The 14,402-nt window shown below is 42.3% G+C and overlaps 1 protein-coding gene across 20 annotated transcripts in view; it reads left to right on the top strand.

Moving 5' to 3' along the window:
• MAGI1 (membrane associated guanylate kinase, WW and PDZ domain containing 1) overlaps positions 1–14,402 on the top strand; it is a 590,782-nt gene that overhangs the window by 537,561 nt on the left and 38,819 nt on the right. For all 20 annotated transcript variants that reach the window (XM_074313244.2, XM_074313245.2, XM_019757182.3 and 17 more), the window contains one exon: positions 11,476–11,507. In XM_074313244.2, the coding sequence (XP_074169345.2) occupies positions 11,476–11,507 (32 nt within the window). The remainder of the gene's footprint in view (positions 1–11,475; positions 11,508–14,402) is intronic.

The raw sequence follows: 14,402 nt of genomic DNA, 5'->3' as shown, positions 1-14,402 counted from the left end.
TATTCAAAAGATACCAGCGGTGCCAAAAAATCTGTACAAGTGGACAGTTTGGTCGACGTTGCTCAAGCAGTAGTTCGCCATAAACGGAAATGTCTGGATGCTGATGGTCACCACTTTGAGTACCTCTTGTCACTGCAGAAGTCAAATGGGACTTGTATTCATCTCTTGTTATCGGTATACAGTGAGTACTACAATTTTAATAGTTTTTTGCTTAAAATGTGTTGACAGTTTTTTTTGCACCCTCTGTATTTATTGAACTGGAGACCAGACACAGTTCTAGGGCTGGATCAGCCCTAAAATAAGACACTAGGTCACTGACATGCAGATAATAAGCAAGTAAATGATAACAGTCAGCAAACAAAATAATTGTAGAGTCACAGGGTCTATGAAAACAAACTGTGCTGTGTGACTAAAGTGTGACAACAAGAATCACTTCAGATCTCCTGATGGCCTGTGCCCCTGGATGGCTTTTCTGAATAAGTGACATTGAGGAGAGCCCTGAGTGACGAGGAACCACCCAGACTTCGATCTGCAGGCACAGTGTTCCGGGCAGAGGGAACAGCCAGTGGAAATGTCCAGAGGAATCGAAGGAATTAGCCCAGAAGTGGAGGGTGCCAGCCTGGCTGGCGCGAATGGCAAGGAGAAGAGTAGTAGGAAATAACAGGAAAGAGGTAGGCAGGGTCAGATTAAGGGGGGCTTTGTGGGGCCGGAAAAGGAGTTTGTGTTTCACTGAAACTGTTGGGAGCCACAGGGGCACATAACCCGGAGGCCGTGTAATCTGCTTTGTGCTGTAGAAAGATGTCTCTGACCTCTGTGTAGATAATGGATTAGAAGGATGAAGAATAAAGCAGAGACCAGTTTTCAGGCTCTTGCAGCCATTTAAGAAAGAAAAGTCTGTGGCAGTGGAGATGAAACGACATGGTGAATTCAGGATACACTTTGGAGAAGGACCGTGTATTTCAGGGGTTTGTCTTTCCGTAAGGATGAAATTTGGGATACTATCCTGGGTCTCTTTCTTGGTCCTATGCCTAACTTACATTGCTAAAAATAAGCAGGCAGGATAAGAATCATTCTAAAAGTCCATAGTCCTGAAATAAAGGATCCTGGCATGTACTCTTTTTTTTTTTTTAACCTAGAACCATCTCAGCACCAATTACAGTGATAGGTTTCCCTTTGGGGCCAGTGACCTTAAAATCAGGGCTCACACAGCATCCTGCTTTTCCAACCCAGAAAAGGAATCATTATGGGTTTTTTTTCTTTCAATGAGCTATTTTGAGCTATTGTTTCATATCCCCCCATACATCCAATACAGCTAAAAGTCAAATTTTTGACCTCGGGAGAACTTCCTTGGAGCTTCCAGGCTACATGTAGTCTTTCCCAGGGAGACCTTGAGGGACTGTTGAGAAGCGAATGGGTAACAGGGCCCACCCGTAAGCATGTGCACAGAAAGTGATTCAGATTTGAGGTATACATGGTAGAAAAGTCAAGCTGTCAGTCTGGCTGCTGGGGACTGTTTCTCAGAGTAGAAGCATTTATTGACTGAGGTAACACCCTATGCCTAAACACCCTACTTACAAATATTTTCAACCCACATAGAGTTAGAGAGCTTTTCTGGAACCATTTGAGAAACTGGCTTAAATCCACCCATAAAAAGTAGATCTTGGGGTTGGCCTGGGTGGCTCAGTTGGTAAGAGCACGAGTTCTTAACAATGAGGTTTCTGGTTCGATTCCCACGTGGGCCAGTGAACTGCGCCCTCCACAACTAGATTGCAAACAACGGCTTGAGCTTGGAGCTGAGCCGCCAGTGGGCCGCCAGTTGGCTCAGTGGGTAGAATGAGGTGCTCATAACACCAACGTCACGCGTTCGAGTCCCACGTGAGCCAGTGAGCTGCACCCTCCACAATTAGATTGAAAACAACTTGGAGCTGAGCTGTGCCCCCCACAACTGGATTGAAAAACAATGACTTGACATCCTGCTAAAACACACTGTTCCCCAGTATTCCCCAATAATTAAAAAAAAAAAGTAGATCTTGGTAGGACTATTCCCTGGAGAAGACAAGACAGATTGACCTTGTGGTAGGTACATCACAACAAATTAGTGGTCTTTTTACGTTGACGGTGCTTTTCCTTTCCCCCTCTGGACAGAAGAGGCCATAACTCACTCTCTTGACCCACTCCATCTTTTGCCTACTCCTAATTTAAATTTAAAAAGTCCTGTTGTCAGGTACTGTCAGAATACATTTGCAAGCTAGCTAAAGTTCCTACCACTTTTGAAACTACTTCATAGGGATTAAAGACTTGCTTCATTGTCCCCAAATCAGAGTCCCATCTTGTTATATTTTAGCATATGTAGCGCCTGAATAGACAATGATTTAGGTACTGTGACGTGGAGTAAATTATCAGAGACATCTGAAGAACTTGATTGGCTATGCATAGACTTCCATGCTAGCTGTAGAAAGGAAACTCTCCCTAAATCTACATCACAGTTATGGGTCCAAGATTCCTGGATTCACTGACCTACAGGCTGATATCCATGTAGTCCACGAAGCTGTATGCAAAATTTTCTGTGAATGTATTTTGCATGTATGAACACTGTTGTTTTATTTCCTTGATAGTGGGTTATGATCCAAAAATAGATTAAGCACCTTTGAATAAGACTGTACAGTTCAATGTTAAAAGCACAGACTTGGCATTAGACCAAGCCTCCTCTGAGGTGCTCACCTGACGATGTGACCTTGGCCATGTTATTTAATTATCAGTATCTCAATTTTCTCATCTGTAAAATAGGGATGTTACTAGTATTTCACTCACAGCAGTTATGAAGAGTACATGTGTCAAAGGCAAGTTCCCAGTTCTTGCTAGTTATTTTTGCACTCAGCCCTTACTTTCGAAGATCAATTTTTTTAGAAATGAAAAGAGAAGCTGCATTTTCAACCCTTCAAGATGTACTTCACATGTTTTTGAGAGCCACCAACCTTAGGACTATCTATGTTATTTCAATGACACCTTTTCTAAGTGACCATTTATCTCTCAGGAATTGCATGATGACAATTCATCCGTCTTAGCTAGATTTTTTGAGCAGCCCAAAGTATTAATGACTTTGGGTCTCTCCTCACCTGTGCCAGTTCAAGCTTATGACTTTGAGGTGAAAGGCTCTGTAAGCCATTAGCAATCACCAGCTTCGCAGACCATTTATTTCTCTTCAGGACATATTTATTAGGCTATACGTACTATGTAATTGAAGCAGACTTCTCCGTAGCTGTAAAGCTGTACAACTGTATTCTTAATCTTCTTAACAAAATGCCAACTGACACAGCATTGGGAGCTGCGTATTGCGGACATCTGAAATCCAACCATCTCTCTGTAAATTATGATGGCCATAATATATCATAATGACCATGAGAGGCCCCCAAAGGAAAGAATGTCTTCATCTTTTTGGAGACATCAGGTCTGATGCTCCTGTTCTTGGCAGCTGGTATCATATTTACATTGAAAAATTATACCGCAGGGTTGATGATGATATTTGGCCAGAGGAAGGAGGAAAAAATCAAACAAATTTAAACTAGATCCATTTTTCATTTTGTTTTATGGGTTCAGTTTTGTGATACATAGTGTTTGTAAGGTCCTTCAGTGAAAATGTACTCTAGTTTAAACTTGGCCTTGAGTTTATGTTGGCACACTGATTTAGCTCAAAAGAAAACAAAAAATAAAACCCAACCACTTAAAGCACAGTCGTCATCATTATTCCATCAAGCATCGATGACGGCAGTTGCTGCCGGTCAGTCCCCAGCCCATGCATGAGTCAGTGCTGGCCCTCCTTCAGCGTTCAGATCATCCCCTCCGACCCTTCTGCGCGTTGGATTTCGCTTTCAGTTCTCGTGCTCCCAGGAGCAATAGGCTTCCTTCTATCATGGCACTTATCACCAACCACACTGAATTATAAGTGTTACTTTGCTTCTTTCTCTTTGAAGGCCGACTATGAACTCGTCCAGGTCAGGGCGCTGTCTGATTTACCTTCATCTCTTCGGTAGTACTTCACTTGGCATATGGCAGAGCTCACTAAATCTTGTATGGATGAATAGTCACATGGTTGTTTCTTTCTCATGATTTCCATCTTACCTCAAATACTGTGTCTTCCAGAAAGACGTGCTTATACCCAGTACAGGTAGCTGTGCCGCCCACACACAGCCTGTTCCTTATCCTGCTTCACCTTCCTCACCCAGCTTATCACTCTGAAGCTATTGGCCAAGGTGTTTATTCTCTGCGCACAGAATATGAGCACTGTGAAAATAGGCCTTTGTAGGTCTTTTTCGTGGCTTTATTTCGTGCCAACCCTTGGCACACAGTAGGAGCTTAGGACAGTTTAGTTAAACGAGTGAGTGAATTTTCCCCATTTTCCTTCCTGCCCTCAGTGGAAAAGGTTGGGGCTGACTGGGCCTATGGTTTCCAGCTTTCTGGACTGTCCTTAAGCATTTCGTTGGTAAGGCGAGGGCAGTGCAAATTTACTTCATGATTTATATAGTATGTATTAAACACAGAAAACAAGCAAAAAACTTGTTGGCAATGAATGGTGCAGGTGGTTTTCTTTAGAAGGGTTACTGGTCATTAATATTAACTGTTTTGATCCACTGGTTTGCAGTTAAATAATCATTAATTCTGCATTTCTGGAGAAATCATAGATTTTCTCACACAATTTTTCCTGCACCCCTCTACGTATGTATCTCATTGATCTCTTAGTGTTTTGCTCCATCATCATACTACTCCCCCTCCCCAGTAAAAGCATTACCTATAAGGTCCATTATTTTTCATGCAGCAGCATTTTCAGCGATAAATAATAGTGTTCTGGTATGTTCTTTAATGTAATTTCTCTCCTCATTTTTTTTTTAAGATATGCTCTTTAGATCTTAAAAGAAAGAAGAAGGAGAAGCAAGCAATGAAACTATTCCCTTTCTGCTTCTTCCTTCTCATTGTCCCTTCTACTTGCAGACGCCATATTTTACATACGCTGCCCTTATCAGAGGCACACAGGTAGCTGATGTGAATCTCACCCTAAGAACTGCATCTAACACCATAACGATGTGCTTGGACAAGGGTGATTTAACCTAAGGCTTACAGACCCCAACACACTGGGATTCTCAAGGTCACTGGTCAAGGTTCCAGAGACCCCTTGCGAGTATATGCACAATTGCGTGCTTCAGTGCAGCTTTGCTTGAGAGAAGTTCTAACAGCTTTTTATCCCATTTTCAATCAAGGCCGTGGACCAGTAATTTTGTAGCGCAGACACTTGAGTAGAAATGGCAGTCAGTGAATCAAGAAAGAGCTAGAACAAACTCCAGTTATTTAATCTAGCACTGCACTAAAGCCAGTAAGTACCTCCATTGTCCAAGCACATTCAATATGGCTGCAACTTTCCATAATGCTTAGCTGTTTATGATTGTAGCTCTATTATTTGTAAAATTTAGAAAACAAGGAAAATACTGAGAAGAACACGAATCACCTATTCTGTCTGGCATTCAGAAAAAATATTTTAATACATTTCCTTCTAGGCTGCGGATTTATGATGTATGCGTGTGATATATACGTATGTCTGTTTTTAACAGAGCTTATATTATAGCAGTTTTGGTCCTGTTTTCATGTCTCATATCCTTACCATTTTGCCACAGCATTAAATGTTCTTCACTGTACTCATTTTTAATGGATTTATAATTTTTCATCTTATTGATATCACAGTTTGCTCAGTCCTCTGTTCATGGACGTTCATATTGTTTCCAATTTGTATCTTCTTTAAGTACTGTGTTAAACATCTTTTATGTAACTCTTTGAGACACACTGATCATTTCCTTAATATAAACTCCTAGTGAGGAGTTTACTGAGTTGAAGTCAGCTATAATTTTAGGTCCTGCCTTTAGCGTGACGTGTAGAGTAAGAGAGAAGGGGACTAGGGTCTGAGGTGAAAAGTGCTCAGGAGTAGCCGCATCCTCTTTGGTATCTAAGACTAGCCCCCAATCAAGTTCTCACAGTCTTCTGCTTCCCGTGGCATCTCAGATCTCCATGAACTGCCCGTCTGTCTCTCACTCTCTGTGTCTCTGACGATATATAACAGTTCCCTGCCCCTTGCACACTGCATTACCTGATTCAGCTGCAGTACAGTTTTTAATGCAACATTTGCTGTGCAAAACACAAAAGTACCCCATGGGCTTCACAACATGTAGATTAGCGACATAGACATAGACATAGCGTGTTAGAAAGCTTAGGAGGAAACCAAAATGACAAAGTACATTTTCATAATTTTTTGATCTACTTTGCATATGGCAGTGACTTCAGGATTCACGTTTCACAGGCCTTTGTGGGATTTTTCTTGATTTTTTTCAGTGAGTGAGGTTGGTTGACATTCCCATTTCCTTTAAACTTAGAGGATATTAGGCCCAGAGAAGTCACATCTCTTTCTCAGCAACTCGGGTTTTGTTCATCTCTGTGCCAAAATGGCCATGCGTGGCTTCTGTTTGGCTTCCCCAGTAGCCGAGCTGAGCTACCACACATCTTCCCTATTTCCATCTAGGCAGTAGGACAAACCCAAGTCTTAATCTCAATAGGGTGCGTAAACTCTATATGTATATGGGGTCTGACAGTTAAGTTCGCGAACTCAGAAAACGTGCTGTATACCTCACTGCTGAATATCACTCTCATCACCTTCGAAGTACTCCCCTTGGGAAGCTATGCACCGACACCAGCACCTTTGGAACTCAAAGGAATTTTGGAACTCTTCTGGAATGGCCATCAGAGCTGTCGTCATATTACCCTTGATGTCCTGAATGTCATCAAAATGTCTTCCTTTCAATATTTCCTTTATCTTCGGGTAAAGAAAAGCCATTTGGGGCCAGATTAGGTGAGTAGGGAGAGTGTTCCAATACAGTCATTTATTTACTTGCTAAAAACACTCTCACAGACAGTGCCGTGTGAGCTGGTGCATTGTTGTGATGCAAAAGCCATGAATTAATTGTTGGCAAAAAGTTCAGGTCACCTAACTTTTTCACGCAGCCTTTTCAGCACTTCCAAATAGTAAACTTGGTTAATTGTTTGTCCAGTTGGTACAAATTCATAATGAATAATCCCTCTGATATCAAAAAAGGTTAGCCAAGTCTTTACAACAAGTTCGGGAACTTAATTGTCTGACCTTTGTATATATCACTGGGAAGATGTGAGCAATTCTTGGAGGATGTAGACAGGTCAGTAATGGCTCTAGGATTTCAAAGTGCCATAAAACGTTCTGAAATTTGCTGCATTTGTCTTACTTAAAAAGGCAGTATGGAGTTTTATTTATTGTGGTATCTGGGTATATATGTATGTATGTATGTATGTATGTATGTATGTATAAAGAAATAAATAAAACTGTTCATATTGTAGAAAATACTAAAATTGGTAACAAAGCCATCCATGACCTCGTGAACCAGAGAACATGCTGTTTCGATGTATAACCTTCTAGTCTTTGTTTCCAAATGCAAATGTATTATGTTGTATTTTTCTTTTTTCATATAAATTATGTACAACCGTTACTCCATTTCACCAAGAATAACATTTGACATTTAATTGTATGAGAACATGTTCAACAGCATAGTTTATGGCCTTGATATTTAAAAGGAATGAGATTTCTCCACTTCGAGTTAATTGGTCAGGTCCCAACCACTAGCCAAGAATCTGCCATTTGTTTCCTCCAAAGGGACATCTTTTTTCCTAGGGGACTTCAGAAATTTAGTTCTTCAGCTTTTCTCACTTCTGTAGATCACACCTAGACTCACACTTTGAATATACATTTACCCATAAGTTTGCTGGGATCCTTTTGAAGTGGCATTTGCCACATTGTAGGCTCTCAGAGCAGATGGTGCTATCGGTAAACTCTTTCTTCTGCCTCTTCGCAAAATTCCCCTTCCTTTCTCTCAAGAGAGCAGATGAGTCCAGTAAGATGGGTACTGTTTCTACCAGTATTTCTCCGATGTAACATGGGACATGATTGATGCAGGACAAGCTCCCTGCTGCTGCTGGGAACGCGGAGTGCCTTTGTCCTGAGGAAACCACTACGTGCCATGAACTGGGACTGTCACGCAGCCGGGGGGGGGGGGGGGGGTCAGGGGGGTCCTGCTGTCAACTCTAGCTAGATAAGAGCCACATCCTGTGATTTCTGGGGCTTGGAGAAGTCTGCCAAACAGTGACCTTTTTTGAGTGTTTTCTTGAGGTCTCCCAGCTGTTTTCAATCCATCTGAATAATTTTGGCTAAAATAAATTATAAATTGTAATGAGGGGCTTTGTTCCGGCATTCATACTCATTAGATTTTAAGATTTAATGACTATATGGACCTAAAACGTGTGTGTGTGTGTGTGTGTGTGTGTGTGTTTAAGCAGTCAAGTGGAGTCTTTTGATTTTTTACTTTTTAAATACTAATTTTTGGCCACTTTGGGCTACTATAAAAGGTGCTGCTTGTTAAAAAGAAGGTTTATAACAATTAGCTTGCAAAGAGGAACAAATCCCTCTGTAGGTTAAAAGAAATTTTTATTATTACTACTATTATTATCTGTTGTAAAATACAACTTACTCCAATTGAGCTGGAACCATTGGAATGTTCCATGGACCGCTTCCTCAGAGGAAACAGACTATCACCAGTTACCCCAATATGCTTCAGACTGGTTGGTTTTTTACAATTAATGGAAGGGCCATTAATTAATTAATGTTGATTTTTAAATTAGTATTTTGTTACCTCAGCAAGATATGAATATGGTCTTCTTGGGAAAGAATTCTAGATTAAGACGAAGTAAGTTCTGTCTACACTCGTCCCTCTGATCCCTGCCCTTCCTTGTCCTGCCAGAAATACCCCCCTTCTCAGTTCAGTGGGGACAGTCACGGAAGGCCAGTGCCACGTGTCTGAGTGTGATTAACACCTGTCTCTCCCTGCACGGGCCATTCTACAGCCTGCTCTTCTCACTCAGCCTTATGTTTCGGAGACCATCCATGTCGTTTCCCTTAGAGACAGCTCATTTTTTTAAAAATTTCTGCAGACTGCTCGGATAGGTTGGCTATCCCACCATTTATTTAGAACTTCCAGTCCTTTCCAGGTTTCCTTTGTACCAATGATGCTGCAGTGAGCATCTTTATACAGGCACCTTTGAACTTGTGTGCGAGTGTTTCTTTATGATTGACAATGGAAAGTGCCCTGTATCTTATATGTGAAAATCTTAAGATACAAGGGATTTACGATGGTTGTAGTCTTATCAATGACTAGCAGAGTGCGGATTGAAGCCTTTTTCCCCGACTCCTCTTACCCCATTAGACATTCTTTATAAATTTTTGTAGAGACTCATAAGGATTCTGGGTAAAGCCAAGTCTAGGAAAAGCTAACTATGGTAAAACTTTGTTCATCCAATTAACTAAAGGTCAGTGTGAACTGGGGAAAAGTCTGAACTTTAAGATGTAATATTATATAATTTTGAAGTATATATAGTGACCCACACTAATACAACTTGATAAAATTCCTTAAGGGAATGATATTAATGAAGAAATAACAGCAGCTAATAATTATTGTTAAGAATAATGACATCTAAATATTCTCATCCATAGGTAAAATATTTGCCTACATATTTTTAATATGCCAGGCAAATTATTTTCCCTAGTTAAAGTAAGCTAACCAGAACCACCTCCTTCCTGAATGGTGTAAATTAGCAAAGGAAGGTGAGAGGGGTGGACATTTGAGGGCCTAGTCAGTGCCAGGTACAAGGCTTTTAAACATTTTGTCTGTTTAGTTACCATAACAGTCTTGTGAAGTCTGTCTTATTAGCTCCATACATTGAGAAGCTGAGGCATAGAGGGCTCTAGAGTGACTCACTGAAAGTTGCCTCTCTGAATTGGTCTGACTCGAAAGAGAAATAAGCTTTATACTGTGTCAGAGTATCCTTAATGTGATCCTCAGACCCCCTGCATCACAATCTCCTGCACTATTTGTTCATACTGCAGAGTCCTGGGCCCCTGCCTGGTAAGGCCCAGGGATTCTGCGTTTTTAAAAAGCTGTCAGGTGCTCCTGAAGCACTCTGAAGTCAGAGCGCCACTCTGCCAGGCCATGGTGACCTCATTTTGGTGATGTGCCGAGCCTGCCAGAAGAGCACCCCCTCGCCTTTGAGGACCAGTGACCCCTCTCATGCCTCACTTGCCCGGGCACTTTCTCAGTGCCCCTCTGGCCACTTCCACCTACTCACCCACTTACGTGGCCTCGCGTCACTTGCACTGAACTTTAGCGTCTTGTGGTTTGACAAATCACCTCCAAAAGAATAGAAATCATCACGCTATATAGGGATCATTTTCTACGGAAGGGTGGAATTTCCAGTGCAAAAATCATCAGATCCCAAGTGTATCTTTGGTGTCTAATACGGATATAATCTCCCTTTTGCTTTCGAGCCCTTGCTCAAACCAGAACAAGAAAAAATGAGAGGGCAGCTTACAGAAATGATTACTTTAGAAACACTGTTATATGCTTTAATTTCCCTTCCTAGCCCTCCTTTGTTACACTCCCAGATTTCCCATAGTCTACCCCTAATCCCTTCTGACTTTCCTAGAAATGAGATCGAAGGTCCCTTCCAGCTCTCTTCCTCCCCACTAAAAACAGGGTTTCTGAAGAGCCAGCCTGGTTCCCTGACTCGCTGTCTACTTTACCTTCCTCTTCCTTCATTATTATTTTTTCTCTCAGCTCTGTGAAATTCCTCATTTTAACACCCCAGTGATTTCCTTTCCCTCTGAGGGGCCAGTCCCAGCTGAGTCGTCCCAGCAGGCTGAGCAGGAGTTTGCTTGGATGGTGGTGACATATGGAGACGTATCCTTGATCCGTAGGGGGTCCTAGACCAACTTGGATTTGGGTTCTGTGCTGGCAATGGAGCATCCGTCTTTGTTTTGGTATTCAGCTCATCCAAAGAAAAAGGGCATTTCCTCTCCTGAAAGGCAGAGGAACAAAAGAAAAAGAAGACAAAAAGGAAAAAATTAAATTTTAACCATGTACTCCTCAGAAACTCAATATACACCCCTTCCTCTATCCTGATTGGTCTGCTTCAATTGACAAGTGGATCGTGTAGAAAGGAAATATCCTGGACTTAATTGTAAGTTAAGTCTGTCTTAATCCAGAAGAGCATTAGAGATTCTGTCCAAGTGTTCAATTTCCCAGGCCGCTGAGGTCTGTGAATTTCTTTTCCCAGCCTCCAGGCTGCTGCAGTACAAGTCAGCATAGCTAATGCAGATAGATCTCCTGCCTCTCCTCTCCTCCTCCCTCTGCTTTGATTCGATATGAACAGCCTGGTAACTCCGATGCTAGGGAGAAATCTGACATAACTCTGCAGATGGCTAGGTTGCCATGAAACACCTGGGGATGGTTCTTTAAGGAAAAGGTAACATTTATATGCTAATGATTTCTTCCCCCCTCCCCTCCTTGTTGCATTTTTTTCTAGGGCTGCCAGTTCCCAAGAAGAGCCCAAAGTCGGTAAGGACTTGTCAGTCACTTGGTGTTTCTTTGGGGTGAGGGGTGGGGTGGGCGGTGGATGGTGGGAGGGGGTACTGTCTGGCTTGACTTCACTAAATGTGTTTTAGAGTGGATGGGGAATTCAGGAGCCTGGGCTCGTTATGTTAAGTTCTGGGGATGTGTTTGGTTTAGAAGGTATTTGGATTTGTCTTCAACTGTCTAGTGATTTGTGGGCAGGCTGCAGGAGCCAGGATAAAGAATGCATGATTGGAAGCTTCTCTATAAATGCATTACAACTCTCATTCAAATGGCTGAGTTTCTTAGATGTTTTAACTTGATACAAATGCTATTGTTTCTTTTGGGAGGAGGCAAAAAAAAAAAAAAAAAAAAAAAAAGCTCCACCGGCTTTCTGGGTAGCCTTGCTCTCAACTGGTGTTTCCAGCCTAGCCGTTCACTTGGGTAGATTCTCTCCTCGAGCTTTCTTGTGCACTGAATGAATGATGAATTACAAAATTAAAAAGCCTGTAGGTTTGAGGAGGCACTGCTCTGCCCTGTACATCTGTCCATGCTCACGTGGAGCAATGCTCACTGCCCCAGCACTAAGAAGAAGACATTTCCTTGCTGTGGAAATGCCCTTTGTTGTTTGGCTAGCTTTAGCAGCGTTATGCTGCAGGTAGAGGATTCTTTTAAAAAAAAAGAAAAAGAAAGGAAAATCAATGTTTTGCTGTCCGTTCTAATCTGGTTTCCCTGAAGATGCATTACCTAGTTGACATGTTAGCTAATAGCTTGGAGGCTGGAGTGTTTTGCTCGGTGGTGTGAGCTTTTGCTCCCAGGGCACTGACAACAAATTAAAATGCTACTTAAAAACTCAAAATCTGGAACTCCGATGCCTATGAAATTGATCAGAGTGGAAGAGGCTTCCCAATTCATTAACATTAGGATAAAGAGGAGTACTTCCATGTGGCTTAGAATATCAGGGGGAAGGAAATTTTACCGCTTTCTGCCACCCGGGAAAAGGAGAACCTTTAAAACTTTGCAGCTCATGGCGCTGCAGCTGAATTCTTTCCACCTGTCTCCATGCCTGGCCGCAAGAAGTTTGTTAAGGAGACGAGAGAGGGAGCTTCTTCCTGCGTGTTGAAGTCCAACTCCTGAGTTCTCCAAAGAGAAAAATCTGCAGTAATTGATGTGATCCCACTGGCGTCATGCCATGGTGATGGGAACACATGACTTCAGGGCTATGTCCCTTGTCAGTGTGTGTTAATGTCCAGGCAGAAAAGTGCTGGTAGGTGCCCACATTGGAAACACCCAGATGCCAACGTGTGTGTGTGTGTGTGTGTGTGTGTGTCCCCACCCCTTCCTGGTTCATAGTCAGAAACCTATTCAGCCTTCAAAGAAACAAGCCGGTCTGGAAGATGTGTCATGTGAGCTCGAGTTAGTGGGACCCATCCTTTCTTCTGCCCCCACCCCCAACCATCCTGCGTGATACATGGACTTATTTTACACGCCCCACATAAATGAATCTTGAGAAGGAGCGTGCTGGGGGAGATACAGTAGTTTTGCACGGGCAGCATGACTTCGCGTAGCATGGGGTTCTTTTCTGTTTTGCATCCTATTTAAATTTACTGTGCAAGAGGATTTTTGTAGATTCGGTTACATCTCTTCTTCCCCTAAGTGTTCTGGAATTCCCTGTTGGACTCAAAGGTATCAGACAGGTACAGAGCGTGCGTTCACCGAGTCAGTTGAAAGAATGCCCGGTGACAGTTTATTTTTGTAGAAGCCGTGTCATTAGCAAGCAGCAAGCCAATTACTCGGGCTGTGTTCCTAGGAAAAAAGCTCTCTTAACTGCTTTGCCCACAGTCTGCTGGCTCCTAATTACCACAAGCCAAGAGACTGGTGTGTTGCTAGGTTAGAGAAAAATGAGCCCCCAGCTTGAGGCTTGTCCTTCCCCGAGTTCTGTGCCAGGACAGGGATGATGGTTTGCACAGCACTGCTGGCACACTCTGGCAGCTGCTGTACAAAATTTGGGGGATACCAGCCAAGGTCTGCTGTTGCCAGTAGCGTATTGCTCACATCTGTGCTCAGTGGGAGCTCTGTACAGGTGGGTTGAAAGCTGTTTCCCTTTCCCCGTTTGAATTTTGATGATGTCCTGCCAGAGAAACAGATGATTGTGGGATTTTTCTGGTGGGGTCTGAGGGAACCCAGGGGGAAGCTGCATGTCATGGTTCCAGAAAGCCATTCACGTAATGACAGGCAGGTCACTTATGCAGGCCGTGTAATGAAATGCCTGCGTGGTGAGATGCTTAGATTTACCATCAGCTCTGTGAATACACCGTCTTAACCCAGGACTGTGTATTTTCTTTTCTCTTAGAGGCTCCTGACATTGTCAGCTTGCTCATATGACTGACAGCTTCCTTTTGCCCTCGTACCTTTAAAAAACAATGTTTTCAATAATTGAGTAGTTGAGTTTTTATTAGAACAGAAGGACTTATCTTTTTGATCAGTTTCTCCTTCTGGGTAGCCTCTACAGCGTACTTTTTATAAGCAATTTCACCTACAAGATTTAGTTTAAATGTTGAATTTATGGTTCATATACTCACTGGGGGCAGCGGCAGTGTCTTAATGAAATTTTATTAATTTAATACCAGGACATCCGTAACATCAGAGATTTTCCTACCAAATGGCGGAGACAAAAATAAGACATATTTGCTGTCAGGTTTTAGACCTTACTGGGAAGCTCATTACGTGGCCTGATTTAATCGTCCTGACTGGAACCTTCTTTAGCTGAGATTCTCAATCTAGATCACTCTCAAGGATTTTGTGTCTGAGAATTTAAAACTCTAGCTGTAATACCAAACCCTGAATATTAAGTTCTTATTCACTTATGTTTTCTCACTAGTTCATTTCCCACTAATGCTT

This window comes from Rhinolophus sinicus, chromosome 5, assembly GCF_057876585.1.
Source record: "Rhinolophus sinicus isolate RSI-liver-muscle chromosome 5, RSI-T2T, whole genome shotgun sequence".
Classification (NCBI taxonomy): Eukaryota; Metazoa; Chordata; class Mammalia; order Chiroptera; family Rhinolophidae; genus Rhinolophus; species Rhinolophus sinicus.
Note: the sequence above shows the minus strand (reverse complement) of the source record. Positions and strands in the feature narration are given on the sequence as shown.